General features: G+C 44.3%; 1 protein-coding gene across 4 annotated transcripts in view; it reads left to right on the top strand.

Moving 5' to 3' along the window:
• Positions 1–1,003: 1,003 nt before the first annotated feature.
• The window catches only part of LOC129853634 (AP-1 complex subunit beta-1-like), a 50,780-nt gene continuing 29,743 nt past the window's right edge, over positions 1,004–22,040 (top strand). The window contains exons 1-19 of one of the 4 annotated variants that reach the window (XM_055919894.1): positions 1,004–1,261; positions 3,285–3,345; positions 3,733–3,838; positions 4,055–4,190; positions 4,344–4,589; positions 4,814–5,004; positions 5,178–5,399; positions 5,882–6,002; positions 6,165–6,260; positions 8,019–8,134; positions 9,824–9,989; positions 14,051–14,149; positions 15,863–16,122; positions 16,647–16,857; positions 16,995–17,012; positions 19,013–19,042; positions 19,139–19,276; positions 21,363–21,508; positions 21,619–21,748. In XM_055919894.1, the coding sequence (XP_055775869.1) occupies positions 3,309–3,345; positions 3,733–3,838; positions 4,055–4,190; positions 4,344–4,589; positions 4,814–5,004; positions 5,178–5,399; positions 5,882–6,002; positions 6,165–6,260; positions 8,019–8,134; positions 9,824–9,989; positions 14,051–14,149; positions 15,863–16,122; positions 16,647–16,857; positions 16,995–17,012; positions 19,013–19,042; positions 19,139–19,276; positions 21,363–21,508; positions 21,619–21,748 (2,469 nt within the window). In that variant the 5' untranslated portion in view covers positions 1,004–1,261; positions 3,285–3,308. Of the gene's footprint in view, positions 1,262–1,303; positions 1,327–1,382; positions 1,532–3,284; positions 3,346–3,732; positions 3,839–4,054; positions 4,191–4,343; positions 4,590–4,813; positions 5,005–5,177; positions 5,400–5,881; positions 6,003–6,164; positions 6,261–8,018; positions 8,135–9,823; positions 9,990–14,050; positions 14,150–15,862; positions 16,123–16,646; positions 16,858–16,994; positions 17,013–19,012; positions 19,043–19,138; positions 19,277–21,362; positions 21,509–21,618; positions 21,749–22,040 lie in introns of those variants that run through there. The other 3 variants (XM_055919895.1, XM_055919892.1, XM_055919893.1) reach the window with 3 other exon arrangements.

Here is a 22,040-nt window from a genome sequence, read left to right as displayed (position 1 = left end):
AAATGAGGTGATGGCGTTCATAACGTTCATAACGTTGACATGAGCAAACCGCTCGCCCACACAACGCCATGCACGTGGTCTGAGGTTGTGAGGCCGCTTGGACATACTGCCAAATTCTCTAAAACGATGTTAGAGGCAGATTATGGTAGAGAAATTAACATAAAAATATCTGGCAACAGCTAGCGCCGGTGGACATTCCTGCAGTCAGCATGCAAATTCCACACTCCCTCAACACTTAAGACATCTGTGGCATTGTGTGACAAAACTGCACATTTTAGAGTGGCCTTTTATTGTCCCCAGCATTGTCATGTTGTATAATCAGCTTCTTGATATGCCACACCGGTCAGGGGGATGGATTATCTTGGCAAAGGAGAAATGCTCACTAACAGGGATGTAAACCAATTTGTGCACAAAAGTAGAGAGAAATAAGCTTTTTGTGCATATGGAAAATGTCTGGGATCTTTTATTTCAGCTCATGAAACATGGGACCAACACTTTACATGTTGCATGTATATTTTTGTTCAGTGTATATCATGTGAAAATAGTGATCTGATATCCTAGTTAATTGAAGAAAGATATTATTCTCACCAAATGAGTCATGTTCATATAGATGGGTTGGTAGTTTGGCTACAAAACCAATGCATGCCCAACTATGGGGTAAAACAGATGGGGTTGGCTTAAAATATAGTTTACATGTTGTCAACAATTTATTTCCAATGTTTATTGAAAACATGAATAAATGTGCACAATGAGCACTTGTCTCTCAAATACATTGTTACAGCTGATGGTTAGCTAAGCTAGTGAATTTTAGCCATATTAGATTAGACATGACATCAATCAAAACACCTCAAAACAAGACATGGTATCATGTTGGAGTGGCAGGTAGCCTAGCGTTGGGCCAGTAACCAGAAGGTTGCTAGATTGAATCCCTGAGCTGACACGGTAAAAATCTGTTGTTCTGCCCCTGAACAAGGCAGTTAACCCACTGTTCCTAGGTGTCATTTTAAATAAGCACTTGTTCTTAACTGACTTGCCTAGTTAAAAAAGAACATGATGAAACAAGCCAGCTACGATTCCCCGCTTATTGTAATTGTTGCTAGCTGTCTCGTCATCCAGAATCCCCAAAACACACGGACTTCTGTCCCATTGAAGCGTAATAACCTTATTACGGAAGTCGGAAGTAAAAAAACAACATATGATGGCGATTTTCAAGTGGGAGGGAACGAACGAAGCCAGGACAAATTAAACACACTTCGCCACGGTAAGCTGCCTGTCGATTTTATGTTCCATTTTACTCTGTGTCGTGTCTAATTTTAACTTCAGTAGGTACGTTAATTCTGTGGAGTTGGATTTGAAAATAGGTCGATAGATTAAGAGCTTAACTATCCCGGCAAATGCTTCCTTAAGCCCCTACATTAGAAGGTCATTTCTTTAGCCAGACTGCAGAGCATCAGCTAGCTAGCAAATTGTACAGTCGTTTAGCAGCAGGTTCATTCAGCAAACAAACATGGAGTGGGCTAATCAATTATGCGTGAGTGATCAATCGAAGTTAGAAAGATAACTATGTTCAAAATCTAATTTGTGCCATTCCATTTGTCTTGATACAAGTTAGCTTTTGAGGTGAATGAGAGTAGAGCCGAGGTAATGCTAACCATTCTGGCTAACTAGCTAAATGTTGGCTAATGTTAGTTAGTAATCACAATGAGGAAGTGTGAACGTGTTAGTAGTTAGTTATGATGATCATATTTTGCCAGGGCTTTTAACATTGTACCTTATCCACATAAGTAGCTCATTTACAGGGTATTTCAATATGTTATGGCCCCGGGTTTATTAAACTAGCATCTGTTGTAGCTAAGCAGCTAGCGTGCCATCTAGCTAACACTATTAGCAACCTAGCTAGTTAACAGTTAGGTAAGTTTAATAACAATCGGTCAAACGCTTGATTTTGACAGCTGTCGAATGGCTCCTGTTCTCTGTCAGATGCCACGCATTGTTTGTTAGTTTCAACTCCTTTACTAAACCTTTGAAAACTAGCTAACTAGTTGTTAAAGAATAGTGATTAATTTACAGCAACTTGTATCTTTGAATAATTGACTTAATGCTAACGTTAGATGCAAAGGCAGTCTGTATCGAGGCAACATTTGCATTATGACAGCTGGCTGTTGACTGCCAGTTATTGCCATAACACAGCAATTAGGCCTTACTGTGAGCATACTCAGTTCATATATTTGTTCCCAAAGGGCCACAGATCTGGTGGTCATGATACAGTAGTAATACAGTTCCTACACATTTGAATGTAGGTAACAACATTTTATTCATGCACCTCAAACTATAACATTTTAGCTAACATTACTCTATCAGGGTTTGAGCTAAATCTAATCTCAGAGTAGTGACTTTTAGTCCCAGGGAATTTGAGGGTCCTGTCAAATGAACCACCACCACACAGCACTGCAATTTAGAAACTTGTCCAGCCAGTGTGACAGGGCGGTGGGCAGCAACATTTATCTTCCACCTGTCATTGTTCTCTTTGCCCATCCAGACGGCCTCTCAACAGGCATTGTGCTCTCTGCGTTATCACTGTGGGAGCAGGATGTGATAACATGGTGGTAGTAGTGGCATTTTTGTTTTTTTGTTCATACAGTCAAACTTTACATTGACGTCTATAGAGCTACCTTGTGCAGAAAAAAAGTATTAATACTGGGCGTTAATGATGATTGATGAAATGGTCCATGGAGTCAACGCACTGACTGCTACAGCACCATTCATATTGCATCAACATGTGAGACACATTGCCAAAACTCATCATATTGTTCTAAAGTTGGGGGGGTTCAGTGAAATAAGAGACAAATGCTTTTGTTTTCACAGCGTTGTTACTTTCAAAGCCTGCTACTTTCAGTGTTGCTTTTTAGTATAGAGTAGTGTTTTTTAGTTTTTGTGGGAAGACCTTTAGCATAAAGGATAAAGTGGAATTCAACAACAGGAAATGGATAGTGCTGTGCGCTGCAGGGCTCCAGGGCTGCTTACTGAGATTCTGTAGACCCCAGAGGACACCACCAGTCAGGCTAGCTGATTTGACTATGTGCTGTTTTTTAGTCGACCAATGTGTTTTTACACATTGTCCATTGTGTTATCTCATAGAAAAACATCACAGCCAAGTGTCCAAGTGATGGAAGAAAGAACGTCCTCCTATTTTGCCTACACTTGCACTTTTACAGTTTCCTGTCTCCTTTGTGGATCCCTCTCCTTTTAGGGAAAACAAGTTTTTCTCTCTCGTTCCCTTGCAGGAGAACCGACAATTTGGATCCAAGATGACGGACTCCAAGTATTTCACCACTACAAAGAAAGGTCTTATTATTTATTACTTTCCAAAGTGAATTTCAAGTTGGCCTATTTATTGTTAACCTTTATTCAGAGCTCAGCTTTAGGCTACTCTTGTCATATTAGTCATGAATCATGACTTGTTTTTAGGCACTAATCCAAATGTTGTGTAATCAGTCAGGGAGACCTAAAATGTTATAGAACAAAAATGGCTCCCAACCACAAATGTTTAAACAGTTCTATGTCAACCTAATCTCTATAATAATTAACGTGTTCGTGTCGTGTCTGGTTATATGCAGGGCACCCTACAGTGACTGGTTATATATACCAGTCTTGATCTGCCGCATTATGTATGACTACTCCACGTACACACACTTCTGCTATCTGTTATGCTCCGTTTTCATGTGTGCGCAGGAGAGATCTTTGAGCTGAAAGCCGAGCTGAACAGCGATAAGAAGGAGAAGAAGAAGGAGGCTGTGAAGAAGGTCATTGCCTCCATGACCGTTGGGAAAGATGTCAGGTGAATCCTGTTAGACGATGTCAGAAACTCATGGTCAAAACATGCGCTATAACATTGTCCATTGCCACCCTCAGATGGCACTGTGTCATCTCTGAACATGTGAGAATGTGGTCAATATTTATGGCCCATCCTGACTCTGCTCCCACATAGAGATCCTATAATTCACTAGTAGCTGATTTCATAGATCCTCATGATCTATGGCTCCCCCTCCCCCAGTGCCCTGTTTCCAGATGTGGTGAACTGCATGCAGACTGACAACCTGGAGCTGAAGAAGCTAGTCTACCTGTACCTGATGAACTATGCCAAGAGCCAGCCCGACATGGCCATCATGGCTGTCAACACCTTCGTCAAGGTAAAGCACAAAACCAGGGCAGGTCCGACAAACAGTACTGACCTATTGCTCTAAAGGGTTTTCTCACTGTCTGTTAAGTTAGAGGACTGGTAGCGACATCTCAATACTCCTCAGTGTGTGAAAACTAACATAGAGACTCTCCTCCCCCTTCAGGACTGTGAGGACCCTAACCCCCTGATCCGGGCCCTGGCTGTGCGTACTATGGGCTGCATCCGCGTGGACAAGATCACTGAGTACCTGTGTGAGCCTCTGAGGAAATGTCTGAAGGACGAGGACCCCTACGTGAGGAAGACTGCAGCTGTGTGTGTGGCTAAGCTCCATGACATCAATGCCCAGCTGGTGGAGGACCAGGGCTTCCTGGACACCCTCAAGGACCTTATATCTGACTCCAACCCTATGGTGAGGCTCCCATGGCAGGGTGACCAGCCTGCTAGACTACCTGACCTTGGGTTAGCCTACTGGCTCTAGAACTAAAGTCCTACTTTTCAAGAATGAGAGGTGTGGGGAAGTGTCATGGCTGCCATTCGGCAATGAATGACCTCTGTTACCCTAGTGGACTGCAATGAGATATGTGCTCTTGCAGTCTAACTTGCCCACTTTCTGGCCCTTTCCTTCTCTTTCAGGTGGTTGCGAATGCTGTGGCAGCCCTGTCTGAGATTGCAGAGTCCCACCCCAACAGTAATCTGCTGGACCTGAACCCCCAGTCCATCAACAAGCTGCTGACGGCCCTCAACGAGTGCACCGAGTGGGGTCAGATCTTCATTCTGGACTGCCTGGCCAACTACACCCCTCGCGACGACCGCGAGTCCCAGAGGTCAGAAAGCACCGGATGCCTCCTAGTTTATTGCTTTATCTGACACACTGATTCTCCCTGTCAGTGTCCACGTCCATCTGCTGTATATGAAGTGTACATTTCCCCACTCTCTCCTTCCCTCTATCTGTACTCGTCTCTTGTCTCATCTCTGTCCTCCCTCTCTCATTCTGTAGTATCTGTGAGCGGGTGACCCCCCGTCTGTCCCATGCCAACTCTGCGGTGGTGCTGTCGGCGGTCAAGGTGCTGATGAAGTTCATGGAGATGCTTCCTAAGGACCTGGACTACTATGGCACCCTGCTGAAGAAGCTGGCCCCGCCCCTGGTCACCCTGCTGTCTGCAGAGCCCGAGCTGCAGTACGTGGCCCTGAGGAACATCAACCTCATCGTACAGAAACGGTAGGAGGGACAGAGGGACTACTAGCAGAAATGAGTGTCGCAGCTTAATACAGTTATTCAGTGTGTGTGCTATCCTAATAGCGCTCTCGTCCCTATATCAGGGCTCTCCAACCCTGTTCCTGGAGAGCTACCCTCCTGTAGGTTTTCACTCCAACCCCAGTTGTAACTAACCTGATTCTGCTTATCAACCAACTATTAGAATCAGGTACGCTAAATACGGGTTGGAGTGAACCTACAGGACGGTAGCTCTCCAGGAACAGGGTTGGAGAACCTTGCCCCCCTATATAGTGCACATATTTTGACCTGGGCCCTGGTCCAAATTAGTGCACTATATATGGAATAGGGTGCCATTTGGGACGCTACCAGTGATTCCTCGGCACATTAAATAGTTTGGATGTGTTGGCTGTATTCTGCTAATTCCACCGTTATTGAAATGACAAATAAATGTTCTATTGATGGCAATCATACTTTTTTCTCTGCAGCCCAGAGATCCTGAAGCATGAGATGAAGGTGTTCTTTGTGAAGTACAACGATCCCATCTACGTCAAGCTGGAGAAACTGGACATCATGATCCGCCTGGCATCTCAAGCTAATATCGCCCAGGTGACCCACACACACACTACTGTTACAGTTAGAACCTTTAGAAGCCATGTTTTTTTAATTCAATAAGTAATCATTTGAGAAGTAACATGGACAAGCAGTAATGTGATTCCTAGACAAGATGAAAGCCAATATTGGTGACCCCATGCTGGTGTATTTTTTTAGGTGCTGGCAGAGCTGAAGGAGTATGCCACTGAGGTGGATGTTGACTTTGTGCGGAAGGCAGTCCGAGCCATCGGCCGCTGTGCCATCAAAGTGGAGGTGAGAGAGGGAAAGTAGATGTAGCTGTACAGTCGTGGCCAAAAGTTTTGAGAATGACACAAATATTAATTTTCACAAAGTCTGCTGCCTCAGTTTGTATGATGGCAATTTGCATATACTCCAGAATGTTATGAAGTGTGATCAGTCCCTCTTTGCCATGCAAATGAACTGAATCCCCAAAAACATTTCCACTGCATTTCAGCCCTGCCACAAAAGGACCATCTGACATCATGTCAGTGATTCTCTCATTAACACAGGTGTGAGTGTTGACGAGGACATGGCTGGAGATCACTCTGTCATGCTGATTGAATTTGAAAAACAGTCTGGAAGCTTCAAAAGTAGGGTGGTGCTTGGAATCATTGTTCTTCCTCTGTCAAGCATGGTTACCTGCAAGGAAACACGTGCCGTCATCATTGCTTTGCACAAAAAGGGCTTCACAGGCAAGGATATTGCTGCCAGTAAGATTGCACCTATAATCAACCATTTATCGGATCATCAAGAAATTCATGGAGAGCGGTTCAATTGTTGTGAAGAAGGCTTCAGGGCGCCCAAGAAAGTCCAGCAAGTGCCAGGACCGTCTCCTAAAGTTGATTCAGCTGCGGGATCGGGGCACCACCAGTACAGAGCTTGCTCAGGATAGGCAGCAGGCAGGTGTGAGTGCATCTGCACGCACAGTGAGGCGAAGACTTTTGGAGGATTGCCTGGTGTCAAGAATGGGAGCAAAGAAGGCATTTCTCTTTCCAGGAAAAACATCAGGGACAGACTGATATTCTGCAAAAGGTACAGGGATTGGACTGCTGAGGACTGGGGTAAAGTCATTTTCTCTGATGAATCTCCTTTCCGATTGTTTGGGGCATCCGGAAAAAAGCTTGTCCGGGGAAGACAAGGTGAGCGCTACCATCAGTCCTGTGTCATGCCATCATTAAAGCATCCTGAGACCATTTATGTGTGGGGTTGCTTCTCAGCCAAGGGAGTGAGCTCACTCACAATTTTGCCTAAGAACACTGCCATGAATAAAGAATGGTACCAACACATCCTCCAAGAGCAACTTCTCCCAACCATCCAGGAACAGTTTGGTGATGAACAATGCCTTTTCCAGCATGATGGAGCACCTTGCCATAAGGCAAAAGTGATAACTAAGTGGCTCGGGGAACAAAACATCGATATTTTGGGTCCATAGCCAGGAAACAAATTCTGACAAACTCCAAGCATTGATTATGCAAGAATGGGCTGCGTCAGGATGTGACTCAGAAGTTAATTGACAGCATGCCAGGGTGGATTGCAGAGGTCTTGAAAAAGAAGGGTCAACACTGGAAATATTGACTCTTTGCATCAACTTCATGTAATTGTCAATAAAAGCCTTTGACACTTATGAAATGCTTGTAATTATACTTCAGTATTCCATAGTAATATCTGACAAAAATATCTAAAGACACTGAAGCAACAAACTTTGACACAAATATTAATTTCCACATTCTCAAAACTTTTGGCCATGACAGGTCCTATACATAGTGTTTAAAGTCCTATACAGCAAACCCTCACGTTAACTGTAATGTTTTACTGCTAGCCTAATGAATGTGTGTCATGAGTTTACTGTGCAGTATATATATGTCTGTGAAATGTTGGCGCTTTTTCATGCTTGTGATGACCAAGCCAGATGATTGTCACCATAACTATTGAAAGCCTGAATAATGCCGATTTGGTAGGGTCTCTCTGGCCTGCTCTGTGTTTGGCTGACAGCATCTGTCTGTCTGTCAGCAATCAGCGGAGCGCTGTGTGAGCACCCTGCTGGACCTCATCCAGACCAAGGTCAACTATGTGGTGCAGGAGGCCATCGTGGTCATCAAGGACATCTTCCGCAAGTACCCAAACAAGTAGGTCACCTGTTGATGGTCCTGTCAGGTCCAGGCCTGGTTATTACACAGTGCATCCCAAATGGCACCCAATTCACTATATAGTATGCTACTTTTGACCCGGGCACATAGGGCTCGCAATCCTTATAACCCAATTCGTGTTTGGTTTTCCTATGAATGGATCCTCAAATCGTTTCACAATTATAAGGTGAAATGAATGACTGATGGAAGAGGCACTGCGTATATCACAACTTAGTTAATCAGTGAAGGAGCCTAACCAGGAAGCACTTACAGATGTAAGTAGGGTAGTGTTATTTTTCTGTGTGCAAGATGTTTACTGGGAAATCATTCCAACCATCAAGATAGATAGGCTGTTGAGATCTGACAGGCAATCTCATTAGTGTTTAAGGCAACCAGAAGTATAGCGATGGACTAAACCAGCCATGGACAATTTTGAGGGAGATTGATATTCAATGAGTCATACAGAGGTTGTATTACACCTCAGCAGAGATTGCCATGCTTGTTAAAATGGTTTATGGTTTCTCCTGTTGTCACTTAAGACAAGCATAGCGTACTAGCGCTAGCAAATGCATTTATACTCGCACATATCTGCACCCACACACTGGAGCCCTGTCTGTTCCGGCTCACTGCCACCCAGATCACATCTTGGCCTGAGAGGTAGGGAGAAAGCTCATTACTCTGACAGCGGGTTTTCTGCTTGGCTTTCATCGTGAAAGGCATGAAAATGAGCTTTTGGGCCGAGTGAAGACTCCTCTAACCTCTCTCACTCATAGCTATGCAAGGTGTCAGTTCGCAGTGCGTAGCGCTGAATCCCTGCCCCTGACAACGCCCAGGCAGCCCAAGTCAAAGGCAGCCAGAGCCTGACCCCTACTCTATCAAGGCTCAGTAGGCTGGATCCATGTGCCACATAGACAGACAAACCTCCTACCCACTGGAAACCCAGTCCATGTCACCCTGCACCTACTTAACTTACTGGACTGCTGTTTACTGAACATGACCTCACAGCCACGAGTCACTCATTGAACCTGCATTACTCTGTAATTAAGTTTGTTAGCTGTTGCTGTATATTCCTACATTCTATTTATGCCAGGGAATGGATGATTGCTGTTTGTCCTGTTTGGTAACTCTTTTCTTGGTCTTTTTAGGTGTTGGGTAGTGAATCATCGTAATTTAAGACATTCTGTTCCCTCCTTTTTTTTCTCTCTTTTTTTTCCAGCAAAAAGTGATGCAGAAAATAGCAGTTCATCCAGTATGAAGTTTTGTAATTGTGTTCGCAAGAAAGCCCACAAAATATTTTATTATGTGCAGTCATGTAAATACAGGGGCAAAGAGTAAAACAAAATAAAAGTCCTATAATTTAGTGAAGTGAAGGTTCAGAGGCTGTGAAATGTTTCTTTGTCTATGCAACAGCATGAACAGATTCTATTGCCTTGCCCTTGGCTCGCATTACTGCTCCAGCACAGCCTGTTCAGATGCTGTTGGCATTTATGCTAATACCATTCTTGAGGAATGCTGCAGAGTCGATAACATTTTATATTCAACTGACAACAGTTGAGAAATATGGTAAAACGAGAAAAAAAAATACAAAATGACTGCAAACCAATTTCCCATTTGAAAATGTTTTTCCGTCTGTGTGTGGACAATGACTTGGTACTGATTCATTAGTTCCTAACCATGGTCTGTTCCCAGGTATGAGAGTGTGATCGCCACGCTGTGTGAGAACCTGGACTCCCTGGATGAGCCGGAGGCCCGGGCAGCTATGATCTGGATCGTAGGAGAGTATGCTGAGAGGATCGACAACGCTGACGAACTGCTGGAGAGCTTCCTGGAGGGCTTCCACGACGAGAGCACCCAGGTCTGACTCACTCACACATGGGCCCTGTCCCAAATGGCACCCTATTCCCTATACAGTGCACTATTAGCCCTGGTCCAAAGTAGTGCACTACATAGGGAATAGGGTGCCATTTGAGACGCTGGCAATATGCCGTTTACTGCTCACTCTAAACAGGCTTCAATGGAACCGTTCTGTGAATACTGTGAGATATTGGGGGAGGGGGGGACTACATTTAGTAGCCTATAGCAAGAGAGAGTAGGCCTATACTTGACTGGCTGACTTTGAAAAGAGGGGCTGTTGTAGTCTCACAGGATAACTGCTGTTTTAGCTATCAAGAGGCAACAACAGCAGCTTTATGAAGATGCTGACTGGTTGGTTATGGCACGCTTAAAGGCACTGCTTGTGAAAGAGCATTGATTTACTGTAAGAATTCAAGCTGTTTTTGATGAAGTTAGGAAAAACTGTAGACTCATGGAGAGACATTTTAAGTACCTCGTCTTTGTTTCCTATAAACGTCATCTTCTAACCAGTCTCTCGATGATAATAATGGAAAAAAACATGACACTTTAATGGGAACACTACAGTAGAAATTGAAGTGTGTAGTGTTTCCTCCTTGAAGCAGTTGGTATTATATCCTCCTCTGTGGATCCATGTATACGGAGTAGTCTAGAGTATTCTGCACATGTTTTGTTTCGGGATTAGCTCTGCTTGTTTGGAAACCACAGGCTAAGCCATAGATTAATTCATTCTGCTCCATTTTAGTAGTAAAGATTTAGACATAGTATTGATGCATTGGAGAGAGATTTTTGTTCAGGCTGTTGAGTTGTAATTTTTTTCAGTATTAAACGCTACATGCCGAACTCTTTGTAGAGTACGTGTTTAGTTTGAAGTGTTGTGCAAATGTTGTTTAGTACATACTGCTTTTTTGTACTGCATGTATGTAAACTCAGCAAAAAAAGAAACGTCCTCTCACTGTCAACTGCGTTTATATTCAGCAAACTTAACGTCTAAATATTTGAATAAACATAAGATTCAACAACTGAGACAAACTGAACTAGTTTCACAGACATGTGACTAACAGAAATGGAATAATGTGTTCCTGAACAAAGGGGAGGTCAAAATCTAAAGTAACAGTCAGTATCTGGTGTGGCCACCAGCTGCATTAAGTACTGCAGTGCATCTCCTCCTCACGGACTGCACCAGATTTGCCAGTTCTTGCTGTGAGATGTTACCCCACTCTTCCACCAAGGCACCTGCAAGTTCCCGGACATTTCTGGGGGGAATGGCCCTAGCCCTCACCCTCTGATCCAACCAGACGTGCTCAATGGGATTGAGATCCGGGCTCTTCGCTGGCCATGGCAGAACACTGACATTCCTGTCTTGCAGGAAACACACACAAAATGAGCAGTATGGCTGGTGGCATTGTCATGCTGGAGGGTCATGTCAGGATGAGCCTGCAGGAAGGGTACCACATGAGGGAGGAGGTTGTCTTCCCTGTAACGCACAGCGTTGAGATTGCCTGCAATGACAACAAGCTCAGTACGATGATGCTGTGACACACCCCCCCCCCCCGGACCATAACGGACCCTCCACCTCCAAATCGATCCCGCTCCAGAGTACAGGCCTCGGTGTAACGCTCATTCCTTCGACGATAAACGCGAATCCGACCATCACCCCTGGTGAGACAAAACTGCGACTCGTCAGTGAAGAGCACTTTTTGCCAGTCCTGTCTGGTCCAGCGACGATGGGTTTGTGCCCATCGTTGTTGCCGGTGATGTCTGTTGAGGACCTGCCTTACAACAGGCCTACAAGCCCTCAGTCCAGCCTCTCTCAGCCTATTGCAGACAGTCTGAGCACTGATGGAGGGACTGTGCGTTCCTGGTGTAACTCGGGCAGTTGTTGTTGCCATCCTGTACTAGTCCCGCAGGTGTGCTGTTCGGATGTACTGATCCTGTGCAGGTGTTGTTACACGTGGTCTGCCACTGCGAGGACGATCAGCTGTCCGTCCTGTCTTCCGGTAGCGCTGTCTTAGGCGTCTCACAGTACGGACATTGCAATTTATTGCCCCGGCCACATCTGCAGTCCTCATGCCTCCTTGCAGCATGCCTAAGGCTTGTTCACGCAGATGAGCAGGGACCCTGGGTATCTTTCTTTTGGTGTTTTTCAGAGTCAGTAGAAAGGCCTCTTTAGTGTCCTAAGTTTTCATAACTGTGACCTTAATTGCCTACAGTCTGTAAGCTGTTAGTGTCTTAACGACCATTCCACAGGTGCATGTTCATTAATTGTTTATGGTTCATTGAACAAGCATGGGAAACAGTGTTTAAACCCTTTACAATGAAGATCTGTGAAGTTATTAGGATTTTTATGAATTATCTTTGAAAGACAGGGTCCTGAAAAAGGGGCGTTTTCTTTTTTTGCTGATTTTATGTATGTACAGTTGAAGTCAGAAGTTTACATAATTAGGTTGGAGTCATTAAAACTCGTTTTTAAACCACTCCACAAATTTCTTGTTAACAAACTATAGTTTTGGCAAGTCGGTTAGGAATTCTACTTTGTGCATGACGCAAGTAATTTTTCCAACAATTGTTTACATACAGATTATTTCACTTATAATTCACTGTATCACAATTCCAGTGGGTCAGCTTGGAAAATTCCAGAAAATTATGTCATGGCTTTAGAAGCTTCTGATAGGCTAATTGGCGTAATTTGAGTCAATTGGAGGTGTACCTGTGGATGTACTTCCAGGCCTACCTTCAAACTCAGTGCCTCTTTGCTTGACATCATGGTTAAATCAAAAGAAATCAGCCAAGACCCCAGAAAAAAAATGTAGACCTCTCTAAGTCTGGTTCATCCATGGGAGAAATTTCCAAATGCCTGAAGGTACCACGTTCATCTGTACAAACAATAGTACGCAAGTATAAACACCATGGGACCACGCAGCCGTCATACCGCTCAGAAAGCTCTGTCTCATAGAGATGAATGTACTTTGGTGCGAAAAGTGCAAGTCGATCCCAGAACAACAGCAATGGATCCTGTGAAAATGCTGGATGAAACCGGTACAAAAGTATCTATATCCACAGTAAAACGAGTCCTATACCGACAACCTGAAAGGCCGCTCAGCAAGTTAGAAGCCACTGCTCCAAAACCGCCATAAAAAAGCCAGACTACGGTTTGCAACTGCACATGGGGACAAAGATCGTTACTTTTTGGAGAAATGTCTGATGAAACAAAAATAGAACTCTTTGGCCATTATGACCATTATGTTTGAAGGTAAAAGGGGGAGGCTTGCAAGCTGAAGAACACCATCCCAACCGTGAAGCACGGGGGTGGCAGCATCATGTTGTGGGGTTGCTTTGCTGCAGGAGGGACTGGTGCACTTCACAAAATTGATGGCATCATGAGAAAGGAATATTATGTGGATATATTGAAGCAACATCTCTAGACATTAGTCTGGAAGTTAAAGCTTGGTCGCAAATGGGTCTTCCAAATGGACAATGACCCCAAGCATACTTCCAAAGTTGTGGAAAAATGGCTTAAGGACAACAAAGTCAAGGTATTGGAATGGCCATCACAAAGCCCTGACCTCAATCCTATAGAAAAGTTGTGGGCAGAACTGAAAAAGTGTTTGTGAGCAAGGAGGCCTACAAACCTGACTCAGTTCCACCAACTCTGTCAGGAGGAATGGGCCAAAATTCGCCCAACTTATTGTGGGAAGCTTGTGGAAGGCTACCTGAAATGTTTGACCGAAGTTAAACAATTTAAAGGCAATCCTACCAAATACTAATTGAGGATATGTAAACTTATGACCCACTGGGAATGTGATGAAAGAAATAAAAGCTTAAATAAATAATTTTCTCTATTATTCTGACATTTTCTCATTCTTAAAATAAAGTGGTGATCCTAACTGACCTAAAGACAGGGAATCTTTACTAGGATTAAATGTCAGGAATTGTGAAAAACTGAGTATAAATGTATTTGGCTATAGTGTATGTAAACTTCTGACTTCAACTGTAGCTATAAGCTGAGTTGGTGTGCGTAGTATGAGTGAGTTATAGCTGGTCTCGTCTGTTCTGGTTTCCCAGGTGCAACTGCAGCTGCTGACAGCCATAGTGAAGCTGTTCCTGAAGAAACCCACTGAGACTCAGGAGCTGGTGCAGCAGGTGCTAAGCCTGGCCACACAGGTGAGTGTCCCGGTGTGCACACACACAGTCAACAGCAGGGATCTAATCAGCCACAGTCTCACACCAACGCTTCTTATGCCAGGGCCTTCAGGCCATGTCAGTTTTCACTCTAATTGCCCAATAGAAGAACAGAAACCAGATTGTCTTGACTTAGAATTCCCAAAAGTAAAAGAGATGGGAGATGTATAGTCCTGTCTTCCAACAACTAGGCTACCATTTTCTCCAGAAAGTCTGGAGCACCTTCAAGTGTTATCCTAAATCTGCCAAGCAACACACCAGGAAAAAGGGAAGGTCAAAAATAAGGACATAAAGATTGATTGTGTTCTGCTCAAATGCTGATGGGAACAACCCAGTTTAAAAGATGGGAACAACCCAGTTTAAAAGATGGGAACAACCCAGTTTAAAAGATGGGAACAACCCAGTTTAAAAAGATGGGAACAACCCAGTTTTAAAAGATGGGAACAACCCAGTTTTAAAAGATGGGAACAACCCAGTTTTAAAAGATGGGAACAACCCAGTTTTAAAAGATGGGAACAACCCAGTTTAAAAAGATGGGAACAACCCAGTTTAAAAAGATGGGAACAACCCAGTTTAAAAAGATGGGAACAGCCCAGTTTAAAAAGATGGGAACAGCCCAGTTTAAAAAGATGGGAACAGCCCAGTTTAAAAAGATGGGAACAGCCCAGTTTAAAAAGATGGGAACAGCCCAGTTTAAAAAGATGGGAACAGCCCAGTTTAAAAAGATGGGAACAGCCCAGTTTAAAAAGATGGGAACAGCCCAGTTTAAAAAGATGGGAACAGCCCAGTTTAAAAAGATGGGAACAGCCCAGTTTAAAAAGATGGGAACCGCCCAGTTTAAAAAGATGGGAACCACCCAGTTTTAAAAGATGGGCTGTGATCTTGGTGGGGCAGTCTAAATGCTTGAAGCTCTTTTATTGGTCTAATTACTATGGGATGTCCTTGACTAACTTGACAACAAGGGCACCATTTTATTTACTGTGCTTCCTGTGGCTGTCACTAACGTCCTTCACTCCATAAATAACTAGCCTGCTGGGACGCTATTGAAATGGCTGCTTTTATTCGTGATTCTCCCCCTCCCACAAATGGAATGACGCATTCACGTGTGGCGTCTGCCTGACGATAGGGCTTAGCCATTCCAGCACTGCTGAAGCAATATGAAAAGTGGGATACTCATTGAAATGTGTCAAGTTGACAGCGTGTGACAACGTCACCATAAACGGTACCCTACTATTTCTGATGAGACGGCGTGTTTTTGAGTTTGAGTGTTGCATTATATGAACATCTTTTGTTTTGGGTGTTATTAGTGTGTTTTATGAGTAGTTCATCTCTCTCCTCAGACTGTGGGAGTTGTCATTAACTTTTGAGCTTAGTGCCAGGGGAGTTTCAACACTGCCAGGAAGCTGCCAGGACCAAAAATATATTCCCGATGTTCTGGTTTTTATGTCCTTGTACCGCGTGTCTTCTAAGCCATGCTGATGCTGTTCAAATCTTCCCTTGGATTTTCTTATTATTGACTGAGTAGATTATTCTAGCTATACCCCTCAGGGAATCGAACCTAACCTGACTCTTTAGATTATTTGCTTAGTATCTGACATGACATAAGTGAGAAAAACAGGCAGAGAGCGGAGTCTGTGAAGCAGTTAATATTTATTATGCACCACATCAGTCATCCTCTCAATCTCTTGTCTGCAGGACTCTGACAACCCGGACCTGCGAGACCGTGGCTACATCTACTGGCGTCTGCTCTCCACTGACCCTGTGGCTGCCAAGGAGGTGGTGCTGGCCGAGAAGCCTCTGATCTCAGAGGAGACGGACCTGATTGAGCCCACCCTGCTGGAGGAGCTCATCTGCCACATCGGCACGCTGGCCTCCGTCTACCACAAGCCTCCCAGCGCCTTCGTGGAGGGCAGCCGCGGTGTGATGCACAAAAGGCTCCCCGCCCGCACTGGATCGTGAGACACACACACACTTTTAGGGCCCACTTGAGTTTCCCTGACTAAACACCTTATTTGCACCTGAGTAATTCCCCTAAATAGTGTTATTTACCCCTAGAGGTACACCCAGTCTTTACTTTGTGTAAAGCATACCTTACTTTATACTGGCTTAAGCCACGTTCGATGAATCAGAGATGTCCGAAAGATCTCACATGAGGCTGTGTTCCCAGCAGACATGAAGTGCAGCACACAGCACTGGGCTGATTTTAAATTCAATCTTAATGCCATTTAATTGTTCTTTTCGTTGCATTTAAGATGTGCCAATGGTGTTCCCTTAAATAACCTTAGGACCAATTATTAAGCAGGGTTGGTTTATTGAATCAAGAGTTCTAGATAATTTAGCTTGGCTGAGACTAGGCTTCTCTTTACATTTTTAGGAATTCAAACCAGGTTAAACAAGTGAAGTTCTTAAATACCCCCTTTATTGTGGTGAATCTTTGCAGTTGTCTAACTCTCTCTGTCCTGGTCTCTCCATCCCCCAGAGGAGAGGGTACGGAAAGCCCAGACATGGGCAATACTGCTGGGGGCTCTGCCCCTGAAGCTGCCACCTCTATCATCCCCTCGCAGGGAGACCTCCTGGGGGACCTTCTCAACCTGGACATGGCACCCCAAACCACCACTGGCCCCACCCACCCCACCTCCGGCATGCAGATGGGGGGCATGGATCTCCTTGGTGGAGGTCTGGACAGCCTGGTAGGTACCTCATTGTAGCCTGCTGTGCTGCTACCCCTGGTCAACCAGTGAACATAGTCATTTTTTTTTTTTTTTGCTTTCTTATTTTTCTTTTTGACTGAGTGTTTTCCTCTATTTTTTTAATGCCACACCTGCAGATGGATGAGTCTGAACCGGTAACTAAAGTACAAGGAGGGAGAGAGGACATAGCTCTAGTCACACATCACATTACATCATCATTAGTTAGATGTAGTAGCTATGCTTGGGTGGTATCCAGACTTTTATATTGTCATACTGTCCTTCTCTCATACCTGGATTTACGGTAATACCGGCATAGCACACAAGGGAGCGCTAAAAATGCAAGAAAAGACCATTAGGTCTCTATTATAGAATGCTAACAAAATTTGCACAAACTAATTGTGAAATGACATAGATGTTGTTAGCTAAATGCTACTGAACATAAACTAATTGCAAATTCAGCAAATAAAATTATACACGCGTAGCTACAGAACGTGATTTTCGGTGAGTGTGGACATTTGCAAAAAGTTGTGATGAAGGTTTTTCTGAAGGAAGAGCAGCATGTATACACGGAGCAGATGGGAGAAGAACGGCGGGGGGGGGGGGGGCGACGATCGTAGGAAGCACAGGGAATAAATGGCAGCTGTACAGAATTCATCCAGAGTGCTTTGACTTCTGGCAGAAAGCTCTTACAAGATATCTGATGGTAAACATTTAGTAGTGAATTGCATACAAGTGTAACGTCATTACTTCATGTGCGCTGCACAACAGAGGCTCGCTGATAGCTATAGAATGCTATGTACTCCCCAGCTCGCTTTCTCCCGTTGTGCTGTTTACAAACATGTGACTGGCTCAAATGTTCTGGGGAACTATGGTAAGCTTCATCATTTAAAATAATGTGACAGGAGAAATGAAGAATGCAATTTCCTATGGTATTGCACAAGTTGACTGCAGGTAACGACTTAAAACGTAGCTACAAATATACACATTTATTGGAAAAACTACAAATAAATTGTTTTTTATTTTTTGGAAAAACCATCCTGTGGCTTTTCCAAATACCCTGGTATACTGCCCAAGCCTAGTAGTAGGGCATTATCATTGCTGTATCTACAAGTGCGTGTGTGTGTGTGTGTGTGTGTGTGTGTGTGTGTGTGTGTGTGTATGTATATACATACTGTGTGCTGTATTCACCTCTTCAATATTCTTTCTCTGTGCTTGATGCATCCTGATTGTTCCATGTCAATGAATACATCTAACATGACAACCCTACTGTATTCATCCTGCCATCAGCCACACGTTCCCCCGCGGACGGACCCTCCACAGTCTCCGTAACCTCAGCCCCTGTCGCCAGTGTACACCCACACTGACTACACTGACTACAGTCACACTGACAGCCCCCCTGACCACAGCTCTACTGAGCACAGCCCCCCTGCTGAGGTTGGTTGAGGGGCATCAGTAGAGGCTCCTAGACAGACTAGACTGGAGTCCCCTTATGGTACCCTGTGCTGTACTATGACCTCTCTCACCATCTCTAGCTGCAGTGTCACTGTCTGTTGTAGTAGATCAGAGATGTTTCCTATCGTCTCAACATGTTCCTTTTTAAGTTTATTTCAGGCCTCTGAGACCTTTTGTAGGTCTTGTTGTGTTTGTTGTTCCAAAAGCCTTTACTATAGCTAGCTGTATTTGTTATGATTTTAACACGCTACTCTAGATGTTTAGGCCCTATTCATTTCTGGTTTCCATTTGCACTCATCTCTTCATAATATTTTTTTTTTTGAGAGATGTATTTCAATACTGATTTTTCTGTGTAACCACCTAACTGACCACTGTGCTGGCAAACAGTTGGTATTTACAGTTTCTGAGGTATCTGAATGAAAGCCTGAATACATGATGCTCGTCCTGCGCTCTTCGACCTCCATATGACCCTTCAGTAGCTCTCATCATAGATATAGAACACTGTTCTGTATGCTCTCATCTCACCTTCCCCAGTTTAAAAACCATGCTTTTCATATGTCATGGAACAGGGTTATCTTAGCAACCCCTCATCACACAACCACCTCCCTCCCTCAGTCTTCCTCTAGCATCTCCCTCAACCTGCTGGAATAAGGTGTACCATTCTAATAATGTATAAACTGAACTCCTGTCTCTCTTCCCTCAGCTTGGAGGAGATATTGGTGGGAGTCCTGCGGTAAGCCTGGTTGTTTAAACATTTAATTTTGAAAAATAATATTTCTGTGCAATTTTTTTGATGTTCAGCTCTTTTAACATGGTCTCTCATCCAAAGATGGGGGCTGGTTTTGGCGCGGCTCCCGCTGTGATGCCAGCCTCTCTAAACGCTCCTGTGGGAGGCGGCCTTGGAGACCTCTTTGACCTCGGAGGGGGGGTTGGCATGCCGATGGGAGCATACATTCCGCCCAAGACAGTGAGTGTCTATAGATAGAGTATGATAGTATTGATACTACTTTGTTACGTTACAGCCTTATTCTAAAATGGATTAAATATCAATCTACCCACAGTACTCCATAATGGCAAAGCAAAAACAGGTTTTTATAAATTGTATTAAAAATTTAAGTATTCAGACCCTTTTGCTATGATACTTGAGCTCGGGTGCATCCTGTTTCCATTGATCATCCTTGATGTTTCAACAACTTGATTAGAGTCCACCTGTGGTAAATTCAATTGATTGGACATGATATGGAAAGGCACACACCTGTCTGTATAAGGTCTCACAGTTGACAATGCATGTCAGAATAATTGTCCGTAGAGTTCCGAGACAGGATTGTGTCGAGGCACAGATCTGGGGAAGGGTACCAAAAAATGTCAGCATTGAAGGTCCCCAAGAAGACAGTGGTCTCCTTCGTTCTTAAATGGAAGAAGTTTGGAACCACCAAGATTCTTCCTAGAGCTGGCCGCCTGGGCAAACTGAGCAATCGTGGGAGAAGGGACTTGGTCAGGGAGGTGACCAAGAACCCGATGGTCACTGACAGATCTACAGTTCCTCTGTGGAGATGGGAGAACCTTCCAGAAGGACAACAATCTCTGCAGCACTCCACCAAATAGGCCTTTATGGTAGAGTGGCCAGACGGAAGCCACTCTTCAGTAAAAGGTACATGACAGCCCGCTTGGAGTTTGCCAAAAGGCACCTAAAGGACTCTGACCATGAGAAACTAGATTCTCTGGTCTGATGAAACCAAGATTGAACTCTTTGGCCTGAATGCCAAGTGTCACGTCTGGATGAAACCTGGCACCAATCCCTGCAGTGGAGTATGGTGGTGGCAGCATCATGCTGTGGGGACGTTTTTCAGTGGCAGGGACTGGTAGACTAGTCAGGATCGAGGGAAAGATGAATGGAGTAAATTACAGCGAGATCCTTGATGAAAACCTGCTCCAGAGCGCTCAGGACCACCGACTGGGGTGACGGTTCACCTTCCAACAGGACAACAACCCTAAGCACACAGCTAAGACAACACAGGAGTGGCTTCGGGTCAAGTCTCTAAATGTCTTTTGAGTGGCCCGAACTTGAACCCAATCAAACATCTCTGGAGAGACCTGAAAATAGCTGTGTAGCGACGCTCCCCATCCAACCTGACAGAGCTTGAGAGGATCTGCAGAGAAGAATGGGGGAAACTCCCCAAATACAGGTGTGCCAAGCTTGTAGTGTCATGTCCAGGAAGACTCAAGGATGTAATCGTTGTCTAAGGTGCTTCAACAAAGTACTGAGTAAAGAGTCTGAATACGTATGTAAATTTGATATTTCATTTTTTTTTTTAAATAAATTTACAAAAATTCCGAAATAGTTTTTGCTTTGTCATTATGGGTTATTGTGTGTAGATTGAGGGGGGGAAAACAATTGAATGCGTTTTAGAATAAGGCTGTAACGTAACAAAATGTGAAAAAGTCAAGGGGTCTGAATACTTTCCGAATGCACTGAAACTACTAGGCCTATATGTTCCTAGATGATCATGCTGAAGACACTCCTCGCTCTCCACAACCTGATACCCACCTACCTCTCTGATGTTCTCCCAGTCTCTGCACCCTTATGCTCCTCTGGTGGGCTCCTTGTCAACGACCCCCCCCCCCCATTCCGCATCTCCAACTCGGCACCCAGGCTCTGGAATGCACTTTCCCCATACATACAACATGCAGATAGCTATCTCATTAAAAAAAACTCCTGAAAACACACCTCCAAGGATGCCTATGGTCTATGATTGACACTGTCCTACATCCCTTCTGTGCTCTCCCAGTATCCCTATGTGTCCCCCCCCCAACAAACCTTACCCTAAACCATGTTTGAATCCTCTACCCAACCCTTCCCTGTTTCGTGTTGTCCTGTTGATTTTAAATTGTACTTTGATTGATGCTCTTGATTTTCTGACCTGATGTATAGATTCTACTGTTAATGTGATATTTCATTGAGTGCCCTGAAAGGTGTCTGACAAATAAATTGAATTATTATTATTTAATACAAACTGTAGAGACGTTCCTCTTATGGTATCCTCTTTCCTCAGGTGTGGCTCCAAGCCATGAAGGCTAAAGGTCTGGAGATCTCTGGGACCTTCGCCCGGCGTGCTGGGGTCATCCAGATGGATCTGGTCCTCACCAACAAGGCCATGAGCATCATGACTGACTTCGCCATCCAATTCAACAGGAACAGGTGAGAGGAACATCCGTCACAGTCTATATGACTGTCATAAGGAAACCATCTCTGGTGTGAATGTAATTTAAAAAAAAATCTAGTTCTGACTGGGACTCTTCTCTCTCTAGTTTTGGACTGGCCCCTGCCGGCCCACTCCAGGTCCTCACCCCTCTCGGCCCAAACCAGACCATTGAAGTCAGCCTCCCCCTCAGCACTGTTGGGCCAGTCATGAAGATGGACCCTCTCAACAACCTGCAGGTAACTTTCCCACAACGTTAGTTGTACAGGATGTTTCAGGAGACTAGGCTGCTTCAGACCAGGGTTGAATAGTGGGAACCGGGTTACCGAGATATCCAGCCCAAACGCACTCCCTTTTCCCAGGATAAATAACTGCAAGAAACCGGTAAATTTCTAATAAATTATTTATATGAACAGCATGACGTGAAATGGCACTGTTAAATGATATGCGCTGTCTAAATCTGGCTTCTCAACGGCCTCCTCTCTGCTATCTGCATGACCAATCATCAACACTCATGGTGGGGACACTGCT

This window comes from Salvelinus fontinalis, chromosome 4 (assembly GCF_029448725.1).
Source record: "Salvelinus fontinalis isolate EN_2023a chromosome 4, ASM2944872v1, whole genome shotgun sequence".
Lineage (NCBI taxonomy): Eukaryota > Metazoa > Chordata > Actinopteri > Salmoniformes > Salmonidae > Salvelinus > Salvelinus fontinalis.
Note: the sequence above shows the minus strand (reverse complement) of the source record. Positions and strands in the feature narration are given on the sequence as shown.